The sequence below is a fragment of the Canis lupus genome, chromosome 11, assembly GCF_011100685.1.
Source record: "Canis lupus familiaris isolate Mischka breed German Shepherd chromosome 11, alternate assembly UU_Cfam_GSD_1.0, whole genome shotgun sequence".
NCBI lineage: Eukaryota > Metazoa > Chordata > Mammalia > Carnivora > Canidae > Canis > Canis lupus.
This window is the reverse complement of record NC_049232.1, coordinates 57,675,833-57,702,770: the sequence shown is the minus strand read 5'-3', so window position 1 is coordinate 57,702,770 and position 26,938 is coordinate 57,675,833. Positions and strand designations below refer to the sequence as shown.

General features: G+C 44.6%; 1 protein-coding gene across 5 annotated transcripts; it reads right to left on the bottom strand.

Annotated features, from left to right (window-relative positions):
• On the bottom strand, window positions 1–22,063 carry MSANTD3 (Myb/SANT DNA binding domain containing 3). Of its 5 annotated transcripts, XM_038552948.1 has the most exons (4): window positions 21,406–21,605; window positions 8,156–8,606; window positions 6,286–6,371; window positions 1–1,207 (listed from the first exon to the last, which is right to left on the bottom strand). In XM_038552948.1, the coding sequence occupies exons 2-4, from the start codon at window positions 8,571–8,573 to the stop codon at window positions 1,046–1,048; spliced, it is 666 nt and encodes a 221-aa protein (XP_038408876.1). In that variant the 5' UTR covers window positions 8,574–8,606; window positions 21,406–21,605; the 3' UTR covers window positions 1–1,045. The 5 variants fall into 5 exon arrangements, with proteins under 5 accessions (XP_038408876.1, XP_038408873.1, XP_038408872.1 ...); XM_038552945.1 differs by lacking the exons at window positions 6,286–6,371; window positions 21,406–21,605 and adding an exon at window positions 22,010–22,063; XM_038552944.1 differs by lacking the exon at window positions 6,286–6,371 and having other exon boundaries at window positions 21,406–21,584.
• Window positions 22,064–26,938: the final 4,875 nt, after the last annotated feature.

Genomic DNA, 26,938 nt, shown 5'->3' with positions numbered 1-26,938 from the left:
CAAGTCTTATCTTTTAATAAAACAGACATGACAGATTATAGAAATCTAATGAACGTTTCTCCCTCAAAGCAGTTACATCCTTAGTTCCAACAAACTATCACGGTTGGAGCTGCTATTTGGAACTCCTCTTTGGGGGAAAGGCCTTAAAAGGCAGTTTATGAGCCACATTAGAAAATATCCTTCCAAATGCTGGACTGTTTAAAATCAGAAAAGCCACTCAAAAAACAAAAAAACGACACTGATAAGAAAAACAAAACAAAACAAAACAAAAAACAATGAGAGAGGTGCTGTGTGCGGCTCTCAGGGAGGTTCCCTAAGGACTTCCCGCAAGTTCTGAGCAACAGCACCACCACTGCAGAAACAATGTGTGGCCTCCTGGGTCTTTGTGCTGCTTTCAATAGGAGCCCATTCATTTGGATAGAAAAGTTCTGCTGTCTATTTAAAAAAAAAAAAAAAATCAGCCACACTTCTTTATAGTCACACTTGCAATCTGATTTAAAAAAATACAACAACAACACTCGCACATGGTTCTTGTATGAATTCTAATTAAGAGACATTACATTCAGAATTATAGCACTCGTAGTGATCATTTTCAGGAGACTGGAACAGCTTCTTTGCCACTGAAGGGGTACACAGGGTGCGGCTGGCTGTTTACCTGAATGTATTCTTAAATACGCGACTACTACCGCTCTAAGTTTCCTACTTGTAGCTCTGTTACAAGTTCCTGACCGCAAGTTCACGTTCCAGGCTTTCTTTGCCCACATGGGCTGGTTACAAGGGAGCCGACCCCCGCAGTCTTAGGGTGAATTGGGAAAGGGCCGGTTAAATGAGGAGACAGGCCACTCCTTGGTGAAAGTTTGTAGCTTTCTTTCCCAATACATCTTCTTTTTATTGAGAACTTCCATTTTTATCCTGTGCTCCTCCTCTGCCATCTCACACTCCCGCTCTATCTGCTGGATTTTGGCCACATGCACCTCGTTCATTTGTATCAGCTGCAGCTGTAAGATGGACATTTGTTGATGGTGTTCTTCCTCATGCATCTTTTTTAAAGCACCTTCCTGAGAGGTTTTGCTCCTGTAGTGTTTATTGGCTGTGATTCTGACAGCTGAACACGAGGGTTCAGGTTGAGAGGTCCCTTCACACACTGGAAAATGTATGAACTCTTTCTCATCATCGCACAGTTCTCTATTTGAAACAGCAAATGATTCTGAAAAACAGTAGCAGAAAACATACACGTTCAAAGATTTTACAGGCAAAGAGTAAATCGATCCTATTTCAAATGGCAGGTCCCCCATCACAGGAAGTAGCGGAAACAGCGTCTGCATGAGCCTGCGTGTCTATGGGTACCCTTGCCATGCCTGACTTTTGAAAAACCCACAAGTCAAAACCAGTGTTCCCTTCAGAAGTAATGATAAAGAGTTTTGTCATGTCACTTCTAGAACTGTGAACTATGGGAACAGTGGCTCAAGAACTGGAGACCCTGTTATGTTGATCTAAGTTCTAAAGGGGAATGTGCACAACTCTGAGGGAGCAGAAGGCCACGGCACGAGGCCAACAGTGGGTTTTCAGATTAAGTTCTCCCTCCATCTGATCTCCCCATCTCGGGCTCTCATCCAACCATGAACACTTATTACATTCGATTTCCACAACGGTGCCACTGCTCCTTTTCCTGGTCACGGGTCTTACCCCTGGAGAGCCACCTCACGGATGTTCCTTGAAAGGCGAGTCTACATTCCCCGGCCTAACCTCCTAGCACATCATTTCTCTGCAATCTCTAACATTTGGCTGTTACCTCTAGCACTGCCATCTGGGGGGCAACATCCAGATCTCAAAGAAACTTTTCAGTGCCCCTCTTACGTAACCTCTCCCTAGCACTTAACAATCCTTGAAATGTCTTCCTTAGCTTCTGCACCATGGCTCTCTGATCAGTTTTCGACACTTCCTCTCTGATTGCTCCTTCTCAAGCCTCCTTCCAGGACTGAGACTCTTGCTGCATCCACTCCTCACCTTTAATATCCCCCTGGGGTTCCCATCTTTGGCTCTGTTTTCATTGTTCTGGCCTTCCTTTATTCAAAAATACCCTGGGCGCCCTGCAATCCTACTACAGGCTTCATATTCTTTAAAAGCCAAGCTCTTTTTCACAATTCTGCCTCTGTTCCTTCAGCTGGAAGCTGGGCTAATTATTCATCTCTCCCCTCTCTCCCCCAACCCAGGGCCCTGTCCTCCTTTAAACCTGCATTTACTCCAGACTCTCCTTTTTAAACTCTCCCCAACCCCTACTTTGTCCAGCATCTGTGAAACCCCAGATCTCTCCTTTCTCTATGAGTACTCTACTGTTAAGGCACTTACCACATCCTAGTATTACTGTGGGACCATGCTTATTCATTTCTTTTATCCTTGGGTACCAATTATTTTGCTTGGTACACAGAGGATGCCTAGTAAATATTTATTGGCTGAAGCTCTGAACACAAAGGGAGAAGAGCTTATGGATACAAAAGGCTGCCATTTTAGCTGGTGCCACATTTGCACTAGTATTTTTATAGGGCAATGACATTTTATCAATTAAGGAGTTTCAATAAGGAAGACACTAACTCCACTAACCTATGGAGTCTTCCAGCTGTGACTCCAAGGCTTTCTTGGGATGCTTTATGTTTCCAATAATGAGAATTGTCTCCTTGGAGAAAAATAATATCAATTTATTAACAGAGTTGATTATGTTATAAGTCCACTCCATTATTCCAGAAGATGGGATGCCGGGAATGTTAACGGCTGCTGGGGGAAACCTAACTCGTAATACTCTGTTAATAAAAGGGAAATGGCTCCTGTTTGGTTTATTTTACTCCAAGGGGTTACGCAACTACCATAACTGGTCCCTAATTAAGATGAAAGGAAAGGTAGATGTCTCGCTTCTGAAGGAGAAGGTTAAAAGTACTTCTGTGTCATCCAGAGATAGTGAAGATGTCTCCCTAGGAATCTTTCCCAACTCCGAGGGCTATGGCTTTAATTAGATGTCCTGCCTTCACATTCTTGCTGCCTCCTGAGCCTACCTCTGGCACGGCACTTGTTAAAACTGGTGGCTTAACTATGTCCCCCTCAGGTCTCTGCCTACTGTGAAGACAGAAACTGTCTATTGTTCGTCCTCGAGGAGAACCCACTATGGCCTGGACACTGCTGGCCATGTCCAAAAGGTATGGGAATGAACTGGTTGCAGGGGGTCACATCTCTCTCAACTCAGCACAACAGGGTATACAGGACCGTGTTCTGAATGGAGAGCCAAGGCACAGGACGAGGGAATGGGAAAGGCTTTGCCCCGAGAATAGGGTCCCTCAGATGTGAACAACTGTAAAGAGGATTACCTCACCTGCTTCCCATCTACTATGAGATCTGAAAGTGTCTTCTTTGAAGGCTGGACACATAGACATTTTGTGGGACCTCTAGCCTCTTCTTTTCTTTGATTCCATTCCAGAGGGTAGTTCTGCACAGTCCTCTAAGTCTTTAACGTTCATGCCCTCATGATGCTGCTCATCTCTCCCCATTTCTAAATTTTTATCTCAACTATTCCAGGCTTTAGGGGCCTGATGATGATGATGATGATGATGATGATGATGAAGGCAGCTACCATTTTCTGAGTAGCTAACCAGGCACAAGGCTAGTGCTTTGCAGCATCACCTCACTTAATTGTTACAACAATCTTCCAAGAGAGGTATTACAGGAAACCAAACACGGGGCAGTCCAGGTGGCTCGGCGGTTTAGTGCCGCCTATCAACCCAGGGTGTGATCCTGGAGACCCGGCATCAAGTCCCACATCAGGCTCCCTGCATCTCCCTCTGCCTGTGTCTCTGCCTCTCTCTCTCTCTCTCTCTCTCTGTGTGTGTGTGTGTGTCTCTCATGAATATATAAATAAAATCTTAAAAAAAAAAAAAGAAAAGAAAACCAAACACAATATCCAAAGTCATTTGGCTAATTGAAAGAACCAGGACTCTAATCCAGGTTTGTGTGACTCCAAAATCCAAGCTCAACTACTACAACACCCAGCTTCTTCCTGCCTCACTTGCCCAGCTGATCACTCAGGCATCTTAAAAATGCTACCTCCAAGTTGTATCTACTACAAAATGCTCTATCATTAAGAATATGAGCACACAGTTAAAATGTTGATCTCCAAATTTGTCTCTATAGAACTGTGAACACGAAGACAAGTATGGTCATGTCTGGGAGCAGAGAAAGGACTCTACTTTTAACTGTCCTTTTTTAGTTTAAATGTGTGCTAATGTATAAATTTTAAAGAAAAAACAATTCAGGCCTCTTAAGAAAACTCTGGCAGAAGCTGAAGCTTAAAACTAGAAGAGCCTGATGGAGTAGTTAATTAACTTTCACACAAATATTAGCTCCAATGAATGGAAGCTAGTGTTCAGATGGGGAGAATCTTCTCTTAATTGGAAAAAGGCTATCCTGGGAATGGCAACCTGCTGCAAACACAAACCATGCAATCTCTCTCCCAGGTAACACAAAGTCACCCGAAGTAGAAAACAACTCAATCTTGTGCAAAATGGATAGGAAGACCTGGCTGAGTCAGGTTAAGCATCTGACTCTTGATTTTAGTTCAGATTTTGCATATTTAAAATACATGCATACAAAATACCTGCTGTCAAGGACATGTGAGAGAATACACAAGCACATTGGAATGATTAGGAGGCAGAAGAAAAGAATGAACGTGGTTAATGGTGATAATAACAAGGGAATAAATGCATAAATAACACAAAAAAGGGGGGCTTTACACAGACCAATGATGTTAATGTGCCATGACTAGAACTACAACTCAGTCCCTGTACTGGAGTTCCCATCCCCAAAAGAAGAGGATTAGATTAAAAAGTGAGGGATCCCATGGTGGCTCAGCGGTTTGGCTCCTGCCTTTGGCCCAGGGCGTGGTCCTGGAGTCCCAGGATCGAGTCCCACATCAGGCTCCCTGCATGGAGCCTGCTTCTCCCTCTGCCTGTGTCTCTGCCTCTCTCTCTCTCTCTCTCTCTCTCTCTCTCTGTCTCTCATGAATAAATAAATAAATATTTAAAAAAAAAAAGATTAAAAAGTGATTAATCATGGAATTTACTAATAAATGTTTGCATTATTTAATTATAGCCTTGTGTACCTATGTTTGCATTATTCACTTATAGCTTTATAATAGAAGAATAATAACTATTATATAACAGCATATGAAACTAAATATCAGTTTTCTTAAGATAGTTGAGTACTACTTGAAAGCTTAGGTTTTTTTTTTTTTGAAAGCTTAGTTTTCTTAAATGTATTTGACATTTGGTCATCCTACTCTCCTTTCCACCTCTAGCACATTTTGTTGGCTCCCTTAGTTTGTTCTGCAAACCTGTTCCCCCACGATAACAAGAGATATGTATCACAGTCAAATGATCACATATTATAAATCTATAGGGTACAAATTGTTTCAATATATTTAAGGGGGAAAAATGCTGGGGTTTTTTGCAAATACATTCCTTAGAGTTAAAATTTAAGACTACCATGTTCAAATACAGATGCACATCTCAAGAAAGTCATGGACAAAGCTAAGAATATCCAGGGGATGGTGATCAAGATGACACAGCCGAAACCATCTCACACAAGAAACAGTTGGAGGGAGGCCTCTAGTGGAATACTGCCAGGCTCCATCCTGTTCAACAAATTTCAACAAATCTCTAATCATCTAATTCTGTAACAGGCACTACTCTGTAAGGTGTGAGAACAGTACTGTCCAATAGAACTATAATACGAGCTGCTTGTGTAATTTAAAATTTTCTCATAGCCACCTAAAAAAAGTAAAAGGAGGTGAAATTAATTTTAATAATATATTTTTATCCAATATAAAATATTATCATTTCAACGTGTAATCAAAATAAAAATTATCAGTAAGATTTTCTACTTTCTGTTCTTGGTATTAAGTCTTGATAATACAGTGTATATATGCAAGAGCATATCTCAATTCAGCCCACCCACATTTCAAGTGTTTACTAGCCTCTTGGGGCTACTGTACTAGATAGCACAGAGTTAGAGACTACAGTAAAACACACACACACACACACACACACACACACAGTCTATGTGTCAAAATACACACCACAAAATGAAAGCCATATCCTAATGCAAGTTTTCAACTTTTTCCCCACCAAGCCCCAGAAGGGATAAATGACAATTATAGCTTTCTTCTTCTTTCTTGAAAATAAGTTGAAATACAAAATGAGGTAACCTCAAGGCTGTTTTAATGGATAAAGAGAATTCCAGTACCTTATCTACTAGTGTTAACAGATTACTTTGGACACACTTCCCAACTGACAAAGCACCACGGTTCTCCACTGACCTCCAGATGTGACCTAGAAACAGGAATAGTCAGCATAGGCTGTACTTTGATCGTCACCAGCAAAAAGAGAAGTCTCCCATGTCATATAGGTACAAACATTCAATTTAAAAACAATCTTTTTTACAAGTGTGAATCTCTAGAAATGTCACTACAGAAGGACACTGAGAATTCATATTTGTTCCCTTCTCACTGGAAATTTATAAATTGTGTTTATGAGTAAATGAATGACATCATTTCCTCTGAAAAGAAAGAAAAAAGTTTTTGGAATGAACTTTCCAGATCCTACTCTAGAATTTGAAAGTGGGGAAATACGACTGTCCCCTTAGAATAACGCTATGAAGTCAATACACAATAATTAAGATCAAAGATTTGCAACATTAAGTGAAAGCAGTCTATACCAGCATCTTCTTCAGCAACATCTCTCAGGGAACTAAACAATTTGAAAAGCAGCCGGGCTGATTCACCTGCCTCTCTCCCTCAGCACCACTCCCTTCACTGCCTGCCGAGAGTGAATGGCTCTGAGGCCAGGAGACAGACACTGTCAATTAGCAGTGCATTCCATCCACAATAAATGCTAACAAGGAGAGGTAAGAGAGAAAGTTGGCAGTGTCCACCCAAACACTATCTGCTGGGGGGTACCCTGGCTTGGGAACTCAAGAATCAAAACTCACACAGGGTTTCTGCACTGGAAAACAATATGTGATGTTCATGACACTATGGCTGTCCAAATGGCTCCCTGGACTTAATCTTGGTCAAACGATCAGCAAACAAATTTTTAATTATCCCCAGGATGATCTGCCTATAGTGGGAAAAAATGTGCTAACTAAAAACATGTATTCAATTCACTTGGTTACCATCTTTTTCACTCCACATGGAAAATATTCTTAGTTTTAGACAGTTTCTTGTGACTTATAATTAACCACTCCCTCAGAACTCAGTCTAGTCTGGGAACGCTAATAAGTGAATTTCTCATCCTGCAAGCCAAAGATCATAGTTTTCCTAGGCCAGTGCTTGCTAGGTCCTGGGAGCAGCCCTCTGGCCTCCCTAGGAATATTTCTCTGCTTTACAGTGTGTCTTCTGCAAACTTTAAATAAAATCTTTAAGAATAAATAAATTAATAAAACTCCGTCTCTTGATTTTGGCTCAGGTCATAATCTCAGGGTTCTGGGATCCTAGGGAAGGAGATGCCTGCTCAGCACAGAGTCTCCTTCCCCTCTCCCTCTGCTTGTGTGTGCTCTCTGTCAAATAAATAAATAAAATCTTTAAAAAAAATAAGATTGAATAAATATAAATTCTCAAAGAAATTTTCTTTAATATGGATGACGTAGGCTGAGATAAGCAACTGAGGTACTTTATTAATAGCTGTATTAATAGAGCCCTTTATTTTTCCTTATTCTTCATAATAAAGATGAGAGAGACCCTAGAACAAGGATATCAACAGGTCCTCTTGTTTTGTTTTGTTAATATTTTATTTATTTATTCATGAGAGACACACACACACAGAGAGAGAGAGGCAGAGACACAAGCAGGGGGAGAAGCAGGCTCCATGCAGGGAGCCCAAAGCTGGACTTCATCCCAGGTCCCCAGGATCACACCCTGTGCCAAAGGCAGGGTGAGCCACCCCAGGGATCCTGGTCCTCTTGTTTTTATGTTCTATGCAATCTGGAGATTTTGAATTGGGAAAAATCAAGTTTGACATGAAAAGTTTCTCTTTAACAAACTCCCTCGAAATTAAAGATCTTAAAACTAAAACGTCAAGCAGGCACCCAGAGAGACCACGCCTGCTGGAAGCCATACCTTGGGCTGCGTTGTCCGGGTGGTACTCGGGCTCCTCTTCTGGAGGGCTCTGCAGGAAGTAGAGCTGCTCCGGCAGCATGCTGGTGATCTTCTCCTTCCCCAGGACGTGCGTGCTCAGGAGAGGGCTGACGCTCCGTTTCACCTTCTCTCTCCTCTCATGGGCCATAATCTTTTTGGTCCGAGCCTTGATGTTCTCCCAGCACTTCTTCAGCTGTTTGAAATCCCGCAGTGACACACTTGGCTGAGAGTTGTATTCATGGGCAAGCGCCTGCCAGGTACGCTGCTTGAGTGCAATAGTTCGCGCATCACTTTTCTTACATTCCAGCACATATTTGTACTTTTCTACCAAAGCAAGCAGGATGCTCTTTTCCAACTCCGAGAAGTATTTGGCAGGTTTTATAATTTCGTTGTTTTGCATTTTCCACTATATTTTTCCTGGCTGTTAGCTATCCTGTAAAAGGAAGTTTGAAACAATAATTACTAACTCCAGCAATGAAAATGTCTGCAAGCCACTTAAGCTGAATCCCGGGCTTGATCCCGTTGCCTGAGATACAGTACTTTCTCTCCCATTAATAGTGAATTAGGATAGTCTCAGGAAAACATTCAGAAGGTCACTACGAGTGGGGCTTTACTTCAAAGAAGGTTTTCAAGTAGGTCCTTAATTGTGGGTCTTGGCCATTCTGTGATATCTTGTCTGTAACAGCAAAAAAAGAAAAGTGAACATCTAGGGATACTCTTAATTTGTTCATTTATTTCTGCTCAGTGTGGGGGAACTGATCATTCCCCCACCTTCATAATGTTAGGCAGCTTTTCAACTAAACAACTTTCTCAAAGTTTTGTCACAGCTGAAGTCAAGAAAAGCCACAGTGTAACCAAATAGAATGGGTAACATAAACACTGAGATTTCGGAATCATCAGGAAATCACCCCAAAAGACTCGACATTTCCATCACTATGTCTGTGATCTTAGATAGGGGCATGCTCCTAAAGAAACTGCAGTTTCTTCATCTTTAAAATGAGGGCTTGGAGTCTGTGATCCCTTAAGGTCTGAGGGTCACTTTTAAGTATACAGTCCGATATAAATAATTCATATAATTTCAGAGGTGAAAGGGCCAGCAGCTCTTTTTTCAATTGAGGGAACCAAGGGCCAGCAAATAGATTGCTCAAAATCACAAAGATGGTGCCTTGGGAAATCACGAACCTGGATTGTCCTAATAATCTGGCATTCTTTTTTTTTTTTAACACACCAAATATTCATTTTTATTATGGATATTCCTTTAAAGTCTTTGTTCAGATACTATAATAACAGTTATCAATTGTATATTATTTATAACTTTTGAAATACTTTATATCTCTATTATCTTTTAAGAATAAGTTACATATCTTTTTATACATTTAGTTTAAAAATATATATTAAGGGCTCCTGGGTGGCTCACACAATTGAGCATCCAACACTTGATTTCCACTCAGGTCGTGATCTCAGCATCATGAGATCAGGCCCCAAGTTGGGTTTCCTGCTCAGTGGGGAGTGTGCTTGGGATTCTCTCTCCCTTTCCCTCTGCCCACCCCCTCTCTGAAATAAATAAATAAATCTTAAAAAAAGAAAACTATATATTTAATACATATTAATTTGATAGCTATATACATAATGAAATGATTACTACAGTCAAGCTAATTAACATATCATCTCCTCACATAGTTACCTTTTTTCTTTTTTAAGCAATCTCTATACCCCACCTGGGGCTTGAATTTACAACCCCAAGATCAAAAGTCGCATGCTCTACTGACAACAAGCCAAGCAGGTGCCCCAACAGAGTTACCATCTTTGTGTGTGCCCTAAGAGCACCTGGAACCTACTATCTCAGCATATCTCCAGTATTTAATACAGTATTACATAGACTTGTTCATCCCACATACCTGCAACTTTGTACCTTTTGTTGATTCTCATTTCCCCCACCCCTAACCTCAGTCCCAGTAACTTGTGTTCTATAATCTACTGCTAGGAGTTAAATAGTCTAGTATTTTTTTTTAAGAATTTATTTATTTGAGAGAGAAAGAGAGGAGAGAGAGCACTCATGGGAAGGGAGAGGCAGAGGGAGAAGCCGACTCTCTGCTAAGCAGGGAGCCAAGACGGGACTCTATCTCAGGACCCTGAGATCATGACTCGAGCTAAAGGCAGATACTTAACCAACTGAGCCACCCAGGCGCCCCAGTCTAGTATTCTTAGTATCATTTCACAACTATGTCTTGGGTTCTCACCTTGGGTGATTCCAAACTACAAGTAGCCATGACTCCCATAGGTCATCTTATCATCCCCCCCAGTACCGAACCAGCATTCGTTCATGCAAAAGATGCTTAGTAAATGTCTTATTCCCCTGAACCTAGGTGTGTTTTGTCAACCCACACATTTGTGACATATCTTCATCACAGGAAGTTTCCTACACAATTAATCACTCAAATATCTTCTAGTAAGAATGTCGCTAAGCAACACTGAATACAGCAATTGAGTGTTGTATGTTTCCCTCTGTGGGAAGGACCAACACACCTCAGTCTTTATATTTTCCAAGCCTCTGATTTTTTGGAATAACAGGCAAGCATCAAGATTCTTGATGATGCAGTCATCAGATGATAATGTAGTCCATTTAAAACTGATCAAAAGAATTAGGAACCAACTTGAAAGGAATGAAACATCTGAAAATCAACAAAGGTGACAGGTACACAAAGATTCATTAAATTATTCTCTCCATCTCCGTGTATGTTTATGTTTGAAAAAGTTCTGCAATAAGAAGTTATTGGAAAAAAGGCTGTGACTTTTAAATAAATGGTATACTAATTTAAAATTACATGATTACAAGCCAGCTATTCACACACTATGCTTGGAGAGGGGTTACTATAGTTGTGAAGAGCTAAAATCTGTGAGACCTGAAGGGACCAGGCCATATCAGAGAGCCTTGCAATTGAGGCCAAGGAAAAAGAGCTTTACATGAAGGCAACAGAACCCAATTAGGTTCTCTCGTGATGTACCACCTCATCCCCAAAGTTAAGGTCAGAAAGACTAATCACTAGTGTGATTAGTGCCTCCACGTACGAGGTACCCTGCCCCATATTCACTGTGGGCATATCAGCATCAGAGATCAAGAGATTTAGATACATGTCAAGGCAATTTGACCTTCAGGTCTTGGACAAAGCTAAACAAGGAGAAATTTACCTTTGGGAATGTGTCTCTGTATCCCTTAATTCCCAGGCCTGTATTTCAATCATGTTGGTCTAATGTCCCTACAATAACCCAATCCAGGCCCCTTCCTCCTCAAAGGTCCAAAATTTTTTGCCTTCATCAATATTCCTATTCCCTATTAACCAACATACCCCAAACAGAAATCTATTAGCACATATCCACTACAATACAGCTCTTCTGTATTATCTCTAGCTGCCAAGATATCTATGCCCAACTACATGTTCTTAAACTACACAGCTCCCAGAGCAGATTTTGATCCCTCATCCCAGCTCTTCTGCACCAGATGTCAATATGCCTACCTGCCCTTACACCCTCACTCTTTTGAAGAATCATTGCTATAAAGATAGAGAAATCTAAAAGAGAGAGAGAGAGAGAGAAATCTGATTAACAAATGAAAGGAATTGTTCCCTACACTTTTCTATTATAGGTAATGCTATCTTATTTATATGTACTTATTTATATACTTTTTCTTTCTACATAGATTTTTTTCTAACTTTAAAGATTTTGTTTATTTATTTGACAGAGAGAGACAGCACAAGTAGGCAGAGCAGCAGGCAGAGGGAGAAGCAGATCCCCCGCTGAGCAGACAGCGGACATGGGACTCCATCCCAGGACCCCAGATCATGACCTGAGACAAAGGCAGATACTCAACTGACTGAGCACCAACCCCCCCGCACCCCGGTGCCCCTCTAACTTTTCTTCTTCAAGATAGATTCCTAGAAGAGGAATAGTCGCCACAAAAGATGAAAACACTGAAGACTTCTGTTCCATCACCATCTGTCCTCCAGAAATGGTACACCGATTCACATTCCTACTAATAACACATGAGCACTTCTGCTTCCCCACTTCATTTACTGGTGCCCTTAACACTTTTTTTTACTCTATGCCAACCATGGAGCTGAAAAATGTCAGTTCACTGTTTAATGAAACATAAATTCCTGCTCTCAGGCAAATAAGTCACACTCTGAAAAAAAGTCTCTGTGATACTTGATGGAGCTCAAATTACATGGAATTAATTTCAAGCAATTAAATGACTCTACCTCATAATGTATGCAGAACCACTAGCTGCCACTAGGTGGTGGTGAGTTCGTGGGGAGTCTATTGACCTGTGTGACCAATTGAGTCTCAGTAGCAGATAACCTATACTGAGTACTTAATGTGGGTTAGACGTTATAGTAAAGGCTTAATATGCACTATATCACTTAATCCTCCCAAAAATAGCCCCTGAGACCACCATTTGTTAGACACAGTATTTTCTGTTAAAAAAAAAAAAAAAACTTTATTAAAGTACCGGAAGAAATTATACAACTGCTCTCAAAAGCAAATACTCAGAATTACCAACACCTGGGGACCATTAATAGCCTATTAACTAAACTGTTATTTAATCACTAGCTAAGTAAATCCAGAGTTACCAATTTACTTTGCTTAATTTTGTAGAACAGCAGGCCTCCCTGGGCCATGTGGTTGCATTCTGCAGGGCTGTAAAGGAATTCTGGTATGAGCCAATGTACCCCTAGAGGTCCCCTATGGATTCCCATCAGCCTCATGAGGGAAGCTGTTTATTCCCACTAACCAATTCCATTTCCCAGGTCAGAAAAGTGAGGTTCAGTCACCTGCCTGTGGCCACACAAAAAGTAAGTGGCAGAACCAGGATTCAAACCCAGATCCAATGCCCTCACTGTTCTCCATCTTTCAGACCTGATGACTGCTTGGGTCCCCGCTCAAATTACATGTCAATGAGCAATCTAACGGTCAGCAGGGAAAGTTCCCAGGGCAGAGCTACTCCTCGGGAGGAGCTGTTCATGCTTCTGTCCATCTCCTTTTGGTGGCTCTTCGTCCCCCATCCCCCCATCACCTGGGCCTTCATGTCTCAAAGCTAAGGCCCACAGCCACCCCACCCCAAGGTGAACCAGAACTCTAACCAGAACTCTGAAATAATTTCTGCTGTTGATCTGATGAGAACGAATCCGTAGAGACAGGGAGCTTTAAAATGGTCCACGCCTCAGGGGAACACTGACATTCTGCTTGAGCACCTGACAGTCCTAAGAAAACAAATACTTCTCAAAGTAAGATATCTCCAGGCAAAGCTTGTTAAAAGAAACTTCGAGGACAGAAAGCATATTCTAGCTTAAAACTACTCAGCGAGGTCCATAACTGGTTACAGATGACAACAAAACAAGCCTTTCCGGCTGCATCAGCTTTTATTAGCAAAAAGACGGGCCTTCCCCATCCCTCAACTCTCTGCTCAATACAGATCATCGTTTTGTGTTCTTTTTTTTAAGATTTTTAAATTTATTTACTCATGAGAGACCGAGAGAGAGAGAGAGAGAGAGAGAGAGAGGGAGAGACATAAGCAGAGGAAGAAGCAGGCTCCTTGCAGGCAGCCTGAAGTAGGACTTGATGCCAGGACCCGGGGATCATGACCTGAGCCGAAGGCAGACGTTCAACCACTGAACCACTCAGATGCCCAATACAGATCATTTTTTGCCATTCTGCAAGATGATACAGCTCCTGGTCCTTATGCATGGTTGTACTTCAACTGGCAGCCCAAGGGACCCTCATTCATTAAACATTTAATGAGTGAATACATTTTGATATAGGCATAAAACTGCCTATCATGCACACAATGAGTGTCACACATGAAACTGTTCATCAAAAGCTGCATTAAAGTAAAAATGGTCAGGGCACCTGGGTGGCTCAGTGGTTGAGTGTCTGCCTTTGGCTCAGGTCGTGAACCCAGGGTCATAGGTCCAGTCCCCGAGCCAGCTTCTCTCCCTCTGCCTGTGTCTCTGCCTCTCTCTGTGTCTCTCATGAATAAATAAATAAAAATCTTTTAAAATATAAATTTTTTTAATTTTAAAATTTAAAAAAATAAAGTAAAAATCGTCCAAAAAATGGCAAACAAAAACTCCCCTTGTGCCAGGCGAAGACTTGCAGACAGGACTAAATAAAAGAGCATGAATCCAATACCAAACAAGAACAGAGGAAACGGCACAATTCCCCAAACACGAACACTGACTAAAGCACCAGAAGATTGTAATAAGTACATTTAATATGACTTTAAAACAAAGACTCATCTGTTATGGGCTGAATGCTTATACACCCCCAAAATTCTTTTTTTTTTTTTTTTTTTTAGATTCTATTTATTCATGATAGAGAGAGAGGCAGAGACGACACAGGCAGAGGGAGAAGCAGGCTCCATGCAGGGAGCCCATTGTGGGACTCAATCCTGGGTCTCTAGGATCAGGCCCTGGACTAAAGGCGGCTCTAAACCGCTGAGCCACCTGGGCTGCCCTACTCCCAAAACTCTTAGGTGGAAGTCCTGCCCCCAGGATGACTGTACCTAGAGACTAAGTAATTAAGGTTAAGGAAGATGATAAAGGTGGGACCCTGATTCAAGGGGATTTACTGTCCTTATAAGAGACATCAGAGACAACATTCCCTTTCCCTCCTTCCCTCCCTCCTTCCTCCCCTCTCCCAGGCTTCCTATCTTCCCCAGGGCTCACAAAGAGGTCACATGAGCACACTGGGCACCAGCAGCCCACAAGCCCAGAGAAGCAGCTTCACTTGGAAGGAAACTTACCTCATTGGCACCACCTTGATCGTGGACTCCCCAGCCTCCGGAACTGTGAGGAATACGTTTCTGATGTTCAGGCCACCTAGTCTGCCGTATTTTATTATGACAGTCCAAGCTAACACACCATCTAATGACATTTCAAGTCCCCCAAGAGTCAATCTAAGCCCTAAAATTTGAGCAAAGACTAGAGAAACTTGGCCAGATTTTACTTCTATTGCCTTTCATGGAAAAGGGAAGGGAGCTCTTTGAAGTCAATACTCAGAATAGGAAGCGTGACTGGAGATTGGTAGTGCTGAGATCTGGGACAGGTGTCAGGACCTTTTAAACTTTAATGAATGACTGCTCGTGAAGTGAAGTGAACCAAGACACTGAGTGCATAAAACCTGGCCTCGAATCCTGACTTCACCCCTCACCGAGCTGTGTGACTTCGACCAAGTCAGTTCATCTCCAGCGTTTCATCTGTAACACAGGGCTAAAACCCCCGACTCTACCTCATTCCATCTGCACAACCACTCTGCAACGAGTATAATGAAGCAGCACAGACTAAAGCTTCAATAAATCTCGGTTCTTTCCCCTCCCCCCCACCTGGCCCATATTAAACTGCTTCCAAAAATAGAAGAGTGGGCTATATACAAGACACTCAGATACTTACTGGTTCTCTTACCGCATAGACATAGGATTCAACAAATGTGTCCTGAACACCTGCCAAAGGCTCTGTAGTATCCTAAACTATGTGGGAGGCACAAAAGCAAGCCAGACCCTCTGGCCTAGAAAGCGAGTTGGCCTGCACAAACTGATAACAAAAAGAGAAGCACATGGAAACAGATACTACGAAAGAGGACAAAGCCCCTTGGGCAGTCAGAGGAGGGAAGAGGTTCATTTGCATTCTTCATGAACAAGAGGATATCTGAGCTAGATCTTTAAGAATGTAGAGGATAAAAAAAAAGAATGTAGAGGATATGAACACAGAGAGTTGAAGGAGACCATTCAAATAGATAATCAATAAGGCCCTACACTCTGAGTGGTGGTGATGATGCTAATGGAAAGGAGAAGGTGCGCACCAGAGACTTCAAAGCGAGAAATCTGTGTGCATGTCTCTACACTAGGGTTGGGGGGGATCAAGAGGAAGCAGTGGATCCAGGAGCATCCACTCTGTGCAGGCACAGAGAGAGGGGGTATTCCTTAAGATCGAGGAGGTCACAATCCAACGAAGACCTAACCCAGTATAGCATATTGCAGGGCAGGCTGGTGACAAGGCAGAGTGACAAGCACGGTGAAAGAAATGTGCTCAGGGATACTACTCCGGGATTGGGAGGATCTCGATTAAGAACCTTAATTCCTATTAGAATAGACTGGAATTAGAATTAGCACGGCAGCAAAGGAAGACCATGATTTGGGAAAGAAAGAAAGAATGCACGGCGGTGTATGAGTGAGCGCAAGGAAACGTGGCACCCATTCCCCGAAGGCGGGCCTGGCAACACATTATGGGTGATCATTTGTTCTGAAGAGATGAAAGGTTATTTCTTATCCTGGCCTGTTGACTTCTCCCTGACTCAGCATCCCCAAAACAACCTTGTTCTCAAGGCAACGCTGATCCTAGCATGGTGAAAGTCCAATCCTCCCACAGATGAGGAAACTGGGGCTCAGAGCAAAATCAGGGGCTCCCTGGGATTCCAGCAACAAAGGAGGACCTAAAAGCAAAGCTTCCTCATTTGCTTTCAACATCTCCCCTTTGGAACCCTCTCACAGTCAAGATGCCCTCTTGCGAGGTGTCCTCAAGCCCTCTCCACTATCCCGGCTGGGAACCCCAAGGGCCCTGCTCTCAACTCTGATGTTAAATCTCTGACATTAGGCAAGTTCCCCTTCCCTCCGTGACTGTCGATTTCTCATCTCTAAATTATAAAGCTAAAGTGGGTGTTCTCTAAAGCCCCATCCAGCACTGGGAATTCATAGTAACTCTGCGGCTGTGATGGTTTTTCTGCAACCTAATTTCCACAGATCTCTGCCAAATACGCAGAGATGGTATCTTCTGATAATTTATGAAGCTGGTGGCCCTACTGGCCAATGAAAGAGAACGCTGCAACAGAATAAAGGGATCTCAGCACTTTAGACCATGTAAGGCCCACACACAGCTTTAACCTATAGGTTAAGTAGTTCCCCGTGAAATGTCTAAAGCAGGTGATCGCATCTCATCATTACTGCAGCCCCAGCAAATTGAAGAGGACCTGGTACACAGAAGGCACTTGATAAATATTTGTGGAACATATGTTGAAACTAACCTGCTTTCCATTTGCATTTTTTACTAATTATATCTAGTTGTTCTACTATCTAAAACTTCTCCTTTGACAAAGATTTTATAACAGAAATGGCTTCCTGGCTTCTTCTTGTAAATGCTATTGAATTGTTTGCCAAAAATTTTTAAAAGATTTTATTTATTTATTTATTGGATAGAGCGAGAGAGTGAGCAGGAGGGGGACAGAGAGAGAGACAGACAGAGAGAGAGAGACTCTGGAGCAGACTGCACTGAGCACAGAGCCCGACTCTGGGCTCGATCCCACAACCTCAAGATCATGACCTGAGCTAAAACCAAGAGTCAGAGGCTTAACAACAAGCCACCCAGGCACCCCCATATACCAAATTTTTAAGAGCCACACTATGACAATGACGGCTTCATGATTTCACTTTATCCAGAGGGAAGAGTTATCAGACATTACTGTGCCTGTGCCCACCTTACTGTATACCTGCCCTCGCAAGTTCAAACCTGACCACCCAGGATGGCCACTCACCTGTGCCCTCTCCATCATCTCTCCTTCCCTCAGAGGGCTTTGCAGTCTTAAACCTTGAGATGAACTTGCTTCCTCCAATGCTCTCCCTCCTCTCTCCCTTCACCACCCACCCCAGGCGGCCTTGTAACTTGGAAGTGTTTATTTTTACCATCTGTGTCTGAGTGTGACTGTGAGCAGAACCAGCCTTGTGTTTAAGGCAAGAGCTCCCACCTCCTGTCCTTCCACCCTCACGCTTTCCTCTATAGACCAGATGAAGGTTCTTAAAAGTTCCCACCGCTTCTTCCCTTCGCCCATGGCTCCATCCTAAACCATCTCCCCACCCCAAGCTCCCCGAAAATTCCCTTGGTATCATTTTTATTAAAGTATCCTCTATAGAAAGTGCTTTCATAATAAAGTTCCCTCTCCAGCCCACTTCTTGCCTGTGAGCCCTCCTCCCCTCCCACTGCTGCAGAACAAGCTGGGGTGCTCCCTCCGATCTCTGGGCCAGGGGTCCCACGTATTTACCTCTTCTGCAGTGCTCAGAATTACTCTGAACCTCAATCTATCTGTATTCTCAAGTGCTGCCACTGTCTGAGGGTGAATTCCTGAGGCTGGGAACTACGTTTTATTTGTATTTTTAGCACACAGCAGATTTTCAGTGTTTGTTCAAAAGATAGCAAGGGTGTCAGGGAGATCCTCTCTCCCCGGCCCCATTCTCCTCAGCAGCACACACATCCCCACTTGTCCACCAGCAACCGTGTCCAACTGCCCATAGTGGGCACCTCAGAGATCTCCAATTCTTTTTTTTGTTTTTTTTTTTTGAGATTTATTTATTCATTTGAGAGAGAGTAGGGAGGGAGGGGCAGAGGGAGAGAATTTCAGACTCCTGCTGAGTGCAGAGCCCAAGGGGGAGGGCTCAGTCCCACAACCCTGAGATCATGACCTGAGCCACCAAGAGTTGGCTGCTTAACCAACTGAGCCACCCAGGTGCCCCAAAATCTCCAACTCTTCACAGCCAAAAGCAAACAAATTATTCCCCTATTTCCAAACCTCCTGATTTCTGATGATTTCTGAAAACTCAGAAATTAATTGGCCTCACAAGCAGAAAACTCAGCAGGCACTTCCATCACTGGTAACCAATCACTAAGACCTCCTACTTTTTACTTCAGTATTTATTACTCCCTCTCTCATCCTTAATTGCCTTATATTTCTGATATCAGGCCCTGGTATCCCAAAATGATCTCCCAACTTCCAGCTTCTCTTTCACACAGCTACCAGAGGGTTCTTCCTAAAACATAGTGATCATGTCCCTGTTCTGTGTGTAATCCTCTTAGGTCTCCCTCATCCTCAATAATATAGTTCAAACTCTGCCATAGCATTCAAGGCCTTTCCAGATCGGTGCCCCCTCCACCCCATCCCAATTCCTCTTTCCATATATTTTTCACCCCAGCAGACCAAATTCACCATCATGGCCTTGAACCTGCTGTGTTCTCATGACTCTGATGACTCTGTATACAGGGCTTCCTCTGGCTGGAATCCTTAACTCCAAGGTCTGCCAAATGCTCACTTTCTTTCTTTTTTCTTTAATGATTTTATTTTTAAGTAATCTCTATACCCAACATGGGGCTCGAACCCACAACCCCAAGGTCAAGAGTCACATGTGCCACCCCTCCCCAAAGGGCTCATTTTCATACCTCAAGATCCAACTCTTAGGACATTTTTATGATGACTCCTCAACTAATGCCTGAGCTGTTTGTTTACAATAGCTTCCTTCTAAAACGAGTTTGAGGTAGCTTACAAAGCATGCACACACTGTTAACTAGACTTTTTTTTTTTTTTAAAGAGAGAGAATATCAGGGCAAAGGTAAAGCAAGGATAAAAAAAGAAGCTATGAGGTGGTGTAGCATTCAAAATCTCCATCATAATGTCTCAGATTCTTCTTGTTAGAGGTAATTTGGCCTTGAATTTTCTATCCAGAATGAATTAGTTACTCCTCTGTGAGCTCCCTGCCAGTTGTATACAACTATACTATGGTACTTCCTATATTTTTTGTAATTTGTTCTTTGTGTCTGTCTCCTTCACTGGACTGGGAAATTCATAAGGGAATACATCATTTCTGACTCATCTCTGTATCCCCAGCAGGAAGCATATGACTCAGCAGACAAGTGGTGCTCAGCAGACATTTGTTGAATGAATGTCACCATGGACAGGGAAGAAGGTACTAGTGTTGGTTGAGCTCCTTAACAGACGTCTGAAATAACATTATTTTATATTCATGAAACATTACACAGCTGAGAAATGGCAGAGCCAGGACTGGAACCCCAAACTGTCGATCTCTCCAAAGCAACTGCTCTTTCTGCTATGCACGCAAGGCTCTCTACCCTCACCACCAGTATGTGCCCAAAGACCCCTCCTGCAAGGTCTGGTTTTAAAAGAACCCTTCTCCAAGAAGCCCTTCCTACTTACTCAGGAGAAAAGTCAGCCTGAATCCAGCCCAGACCTTCCACAAACACTCAAGTAAGGAATAGCCACAAATTGGGTGAGGAAAGGGTGCATAATATTCTGCAGATGGTGTTGGGAGGTCCTCAGCTCCCCTTTCCAGTCCCTTTCCCCAGGGTACAGTCCCTAGGCCCTTCCTGCCTTTCTCTGGCTTCTTCAGGGTTGAAAGCCTTCCAAACTAAACCCCCAAATAATCTCCTCATGCCCATGGCTCCTCTAAACAAGTGAACTGTGTTCAAAACACACTCCTTCACTGCACCAGTCAGACCTTTGTATCTTAAGAGTCTTACCAACCTTTAGGGTCCATGAGCACCCCAATCTCCTTAACACCTGAAAAGAATTTCAAGGGGATTCCCGGGTGGCTCAGCAGTTTAGCACCTGCCTTCGGCCCAGGGTGTGATCCTGGAGACCCGGGATTGAGTCCCACATCGGGCTCCCTGCATGGAGCCTGCTTCTCTCTCTCTCTCTCTCTCTCACTCTCTCTCATGAATAAATAAATAAAATCTTAAAAAAAAAAAAAGAATTTCAGGAATCACAAGAAGGGTCTACAACGTTTTGGGGAGACCAATCTTCTGACTCTCAACCCATACAAATATTTTTGGGGTGGCTTGGGAGTAAGAAAAGACAACCTGTGATCTCATCCCCGCATCCCTCTCCCCTCCCCCAGGCAGGGTGCCTGGTCTCTAAGGACAGGATGGAATCCCGGTCCAGAATACTCCTGGGGTGGTGAACCCTGATCCCTTCCCTCAACATTTTCTTCCAGAGCTCCAGAAGTCTTCCTTGTCTCCCCCTCTCCAGGTCCTCCCCTCCTTTCTCTCCACGGTCCCCAACTCCCACAACAGCCCTCAATCTTAACTCGGGGGAACTACGGTTTTGAATTTCATATTCAACAATTTCCTTGGTAACACAACAGCCTCCCATCCGACAGGCTAAAATCCACAGTCCCGGCCCCGGTATTTTCCTACTCCCCCCCCCCCCTTTTAACTGTGACAAACAGACATCCCTGCACCCCGAAACCCCTCTCCTGCACCGCAGGAACATTTGTAACGTCAAATGTTACCACATCTAAGAACCGACCTATCTCCTGGATCGGAAGAGGGGGGAGGCTAACTAAATCCTTCCCTGTTTCCTACTCCTAAATAAAGATTATTCGGGCCATTCCCGGTAGCTACTACCTGAGAGCGCCGGGGTGATGATCTCGGGAACTCACGCCAACTGTCTAGTGCCCGGGGCCTGGTGCCCAGAAAGTGCTCGGAATGCAGCTCTAGGATCAGCGATGTGCATTTTCTCTCACAATAGTACCAGGGGGTGGTGCTGCACGGGGCACTTCCCCGCCACAGCCCCCGCCCCCGGCAGCCGCGGAGGGCCCAGCTCGGGGTGAGGCAGCTCTCCCAAGGTCAGGCGGGCGCCGGCGTGATGCTCGGCGCGGCCTCCGACCCGGCGGCCCTCGCACCGCAGCCTCGCACGGGGCCCCGGGGTCTCAGGCACAAGTAAGCAGAAGCGCCCAGCACAGCGCCCGGCCACGGCGGGGCCCCCGGGCTGGGGGGACCCGGGCGCCGCGGGGGCGCCGACCCCTCCCCGGCGGCTCCCGGGGCCCCGGAGCCCCCGCCCCCCGCCCCGGGTGCGCCGCCGACTCGCCCGAGGTCCGCGCCCCGGGGCTTTGTACGGCGCAGGCCGGCCTGCGGGGCAGGGGTCGCGGCGGCTCGGCCCGCACGCCCCCCGCGCGCCCCGCGCCCCCCGCGCCCCCGGCCCCGGCCCCGCGGCGGGGGAGCCTCCTACCTGCAGCGGCGGCGCGGCGGCCGCGGCGACGGGGGAGGGGCCGGCGGGGCGCGGGCGCGGGCGGCCTCGGCTCCTGTCGCGGGCGGGGCGGCCGGGCGGGCCGCGGGCTCCCAGCGCCGGGCGGCGGCGGCGGCGGCGGCTGCGCGCCCCCGGCCGCTCAGGCCCCAACGCGCGCGCCGCGGCCACAAAGCCCGGGAGCCGCCGCCCCCTCGCGGGCCGCCCGCGGGCTGCGGGTCCGGCGGCGCCGAGCAGGGCGGGCGCGCAGCCCCCCACCGCGGCCCCCTCCCCCGCGGCCCCCCTCCCCGAGGCCCCCCGCCCCGCGGCCCCCGCCCCCCGGCGCCGGCGGCGCCCCCCTTCCCGCCCGGCCGCGGAGCTCCCCGAGGCCCCGGCTCGCCGCCTCGGCTGCGGGAACGACAAAGGACGCCCTCGCCACCGGGGGTCGGCGGCGGTGGGCGCGGGTCGGCTCCGGCCGGTGCCGCGTCTGCACGGGGCGCCCTCTGCTTTCGGGGTTCCCTGCCGCTCGGAAGCGCCGGCTCGCGTGCTGGCGTCTCCACGGAGTTGTCTTGTTTGTTTGTTTGTTTGTGGTTGTTTTGTTTGGTTTTACATTTACGGGATGCGTGTGCCCTAGGCTCGCGCCCCGAGGGCAGGCGGGCAGGCGCTGTGCCCCCCGGAGCCCAGCGCCCGGCTCCCGCGGTGCCGCCTTCCGTGGAGCGTCCTGCGGGGGTCGGTGCGCCCGTTACCGCGCCTCCCACCGGGACCGTGGCTGCGGGGATTCCCAGCTCCCAAGGGCCGCAGGGCCGGTTGGACTTTGTGTTGTGATTAAGCTGAAGTTCACATTGCATAAGACTGACCCCTTTAGAATGAATGATTCGGTGGCATTTATTACAACGCTGAGCAACCAGCATCTTTAGTTCTGAGACATTTTCATCTCCCCAAAAGGAAAACTGGTGGCATGAGGCAGTGGCTCCCCATTCCCTCCTCCCCCCACCCCCCACCCCACCCCCCGCAACCGCTATCAACCACCAATCTATTTTCTGTCTCTTTGGATTTACCTATTTTGGACATTTTATATATATATATATATAGTGTATATATGTATATATATGTGTGTATATATATAACCTATTCTGGACATTTTATATATATATATAAAATTATATATATATATATATATATATATATATATATATATATGGAATCACAATATGTGGCCTTCTATGTCTGGCTTCTTTCACTTAGCTTGATATTTTTAGGTTCATCCCCTCTTGCAGCATGTATCGATCAGTACTTCATTCCTTTTTACCACTGGGTAATATTCCATTGTCTGTATACCAAGGTTTGTTTATACCTTCATCCTTGGTGGATATTTGCGTTATTTCCAACCTTGGTGAATAGTGCTGTCCTTAACATGCCTGGGAATGTATTTGTATGAGTATCGCTTTTCAGTTCTCCCAGACATATACCCAGGGCTGAGCATCCTGTGGTCGTTCTGTGTTTACCTGCCAAAAAGGAACTGCCAAAAAGCTTTTCCTCGTCGCTGAATGATTCTCCAGTCCCACCAGCAAGGTACGAGGATTCCATATTCTCCACACCACCACTAACATGCACTATTTGGGTTTTTTTGTTGTTGTTGTTACAGATTTGAGGCTATGGATGTTCTCCCAGCTCCCATCACCTCTAGCCCTAGAACAGAGGCTGAGCCAGGCCCTTTGACTACAAAGAAATACCCAAATGCTTCCCAGGACCAGAAGCGCCAATAAAAATAAAGACACTTACTGTAACTAAGAGTTTTAACTGTTTATCACCTTAACAAAGATAAACAGGTCCACAGAACCTGGAGACTTGAGACCATCCTGAGGGAGTTGCTATTGACAAACTCTGTGAAAATCACCTCAGTGGAACCCAAGGCAATAAGCCATCACTACCCTAGTGCCATGTAAGACATTCATGCATATTTCCTTCTTAAATGAGGCTGTTGTCCAGGGGAAACTATTGGTGTGTGAAAATAGAAAGCCACTTGAGATTAGAAATGTGATCGATAGGTGGGACAGTATGGGGAAAGCAGTGGATTTAACAGATGTCTGAATCCTGACTTTGCTGCCTATATCTTCGTGAACTGAATTAAATTCCTTGAACCTCAGTGTTCACATTCTAAGGTAGGAATAATAGTACCTACCTGGCAGGGTAGATTAACTGGCTAGTCTTCAGTAAATGATCAATATCATTATTGTTATTTTTATTTATTTAAAATAATGATGATTGACATGTGCCACACACACCAAAATGCTGCTTAGGAAACACAGAAAACCCATATTTAATCACGAGTCTCCTCCTTGAATCAAGAGAGTAAACAATCTCCAAAACTAACATGACCGGGGTATCTACTCAGACCTGTAACATGGTCACTACCCCCTCAGCTCTCTCCTTGTTCCTAACTTAGCTCTCCATGTTCCTTGCCCTTGAACCAGCTTCTTAACCGGTCTGAACCTTCTCTGGAAAGTAGAGTAGCAATACCTATTTAATAGGGTTGTTTGATGATTCAGTAACATGTTATATTTGTAAAGAGCTTAGCACAGTGCAAGCTTCATTAAAAAATACTCAAAAATGTTAACTATTATTTCGTTATTAATAATAAAGTTGTTCTGACTTCTCTGTAGAAAATGTTACAGGGGCACCTGGGTGGCTCAGTCAGTTAAGCATCTACCTTTGGCTCAGGTCATGATCCCAGGGTCCTGGGATCCCAGGGTCCTGGAACATTTTGGGCTCCCTGCTCAGAGAAGAGTACTTCTTCCTCTGCCCTTCCCTCCTGCTCGTGATCTTTCTCTCTCTCTCTCTCTCAAATAAATAAATAAATAAATAAATAAATAAATAAATAAATAAAATCTTCTTTAAAAATGTGAACAAGAGAGTGGAGACCACACAGAGTTTAATAATAGGAAGCCATAGAGAAAACACATTCATGTGACTTATCCCTTCCCCATGCTTGTCGCAGGCAATTCATCCCCGCGTTGGAGATGCACGATGCATTGCATTCTGATTGCTTGTTGAGAACAACTCTGAAAATGATCTACCTTTTGCTCAGATCCAGTCTCACCAAGCAGTCTTGACACAGGAGTTGGTTTCTGTCAAAAGTTTTCTTACGGGAGGAAAAATAGACTGATCATCCAACCTGAACACTCCAGCGTCCTAAGAAAATACAGTTATCTTTGCAAACTAATATTCTGGTGTTTGGTTTATTCATGTGACTGTTAACGATTTTGACCGGCCATATCCAGTCTCCCTAAAATTTAATTAAGTATAGACATAGAGACAACTTTTATCTGGCTTTTGGGTGGCAAGGAATAGATTCATTCAAGTGTGCTAAAGAAAAAGATGTTCATTGAATTGTAGGTGAATTGGAAGACAGGAACCTGAGTTGAGCAGGTTAAGTTGAGTTAAGTTCCTCACAGGAACTTAAAAGCCAATAAGAACCCATTTTTTTCTCTTGTTTGAGGTGTGTCTTTATTTTTTTTTAAAGATATGATTTATTTATTCATGAGAGACACAGAGAGAGAGTCAGAGACGTAGACAGAGGGAGAAGCAGGCTCCCTGAGGGGAGCCCGATGTGAGACTCAATCCCAGCACCCCGGGATCATGACCTGAGCCAAAGGCAGATGCTCAACCACTGAGCCACCCAGGCATGTCGAGGTGTGTCTTTCGGTGTCTCTGCCTCTCTGACTTTCTCTTGCCTCTAAGTGCCCTCTCTTTATCCTGTTCCACCCTTGTCTCCCTCTGTACCTGTGCTCCTTCTCCCATATCTCCCAGGCTGCTCTCTCTGCTTGCTCACCTGCACTTAACGATCATGGCTACCCAGGCCTATGGTAGAAACCTCCTCCTTGTCTCTTGGCTCATATTTACCCATGCAAAAAAATGTGATTGGCCCATCTCATCATTTCATGCAGGAAACAGGAAACAAGGAAACAAGCTGGTAGCTTATGAATTGACTGTTTTGGGACTAGAAGTCCACTTCTGACTCAATCAGCAGTTATGGGATACAAAGGGAGGTATCATCCAGGACAAAAATCATCACCCAGCATGGCAGGAACTGAGAGTGAGAGTATCTGTGGGAAGCTAGAATGGATGGGTAGATGCACTGAAATCATACTTTCTGAACCAAATATCAGGATAAATTGTATTAAAAGTATTTGTAGTCCACTTCCTGATGGTAGAGGTAGCCTGGGAGTCATATAGTTCAGATGCTGAACTATCAAAACTTCTGAAGCATTTTGATAGCTAATGAAAAAAATGGACCAAGATTCTGAAATTGAGACTTTTCTGGAAAATCTTCATCACTGTAAGTTGGTGAATGATTTTATAAAGCAGAATACATATACCACAGAATTGTTGAGAGGAGTAAATTATATATATATATAAATATTATGTATATATATATACTCACTTTAGTAGTTCCCATGTAATCCAAACTGTTGTTCTCACATAGAGAAAGACTGATCTGTGGTGACCCCCACTAAGGTACAACTACCCTGTCTGACTGCTAGTCAATCCGTCTCTTTGCACATTTCTCTTTAAATACAGTACCAAGCACAGATGAACCAGGAAGATAGTTTTTAGGAAGTTCAGGGATCTCTCCCAGGATCTTACCACTGAGTTGATTTTCTATCTGAACATCTCCTTCCCTGGGTTGGAGAAAGGTAAGCTATTCTTCAACGGCCAGGCATATTCAAATATCTCTCGTAAGATATGGGCATTGAGAAAAACTAAAATGCCTCCATCTGTAGGATCCAGCTGTCCAGGGAAGGAATGAGGGGCAAGGAGTGTGGAGCACTGAACAAGAGACTACAGGTAGAAATATTAAGAACAAAAGCCAGTGTTGGTGGAACAACCTAGAGGAGTGTCAGGTCAGAAGGGGGGAGGGGGGGAACGGGCCAG

What these genes read in the sequence shown, in the direction of transcription:
- MSANTD3 (XM_038552945.1), bottom strand. Translation starts at nt 8,573, where the DNA reads ATGCAAAACAACGAAATTATAAAACCTGCCAAATACTTCTCGGAGTTG. An exon ending in CCCGGACAACGCAGCCCAAG is followed by an intron (nt 1,208 to 8,155) that starts GTATGGCTTCCA and finishes ACTGTTTTTCAG; the next exon opens with AATCATTTGCTGTTTCAAAT.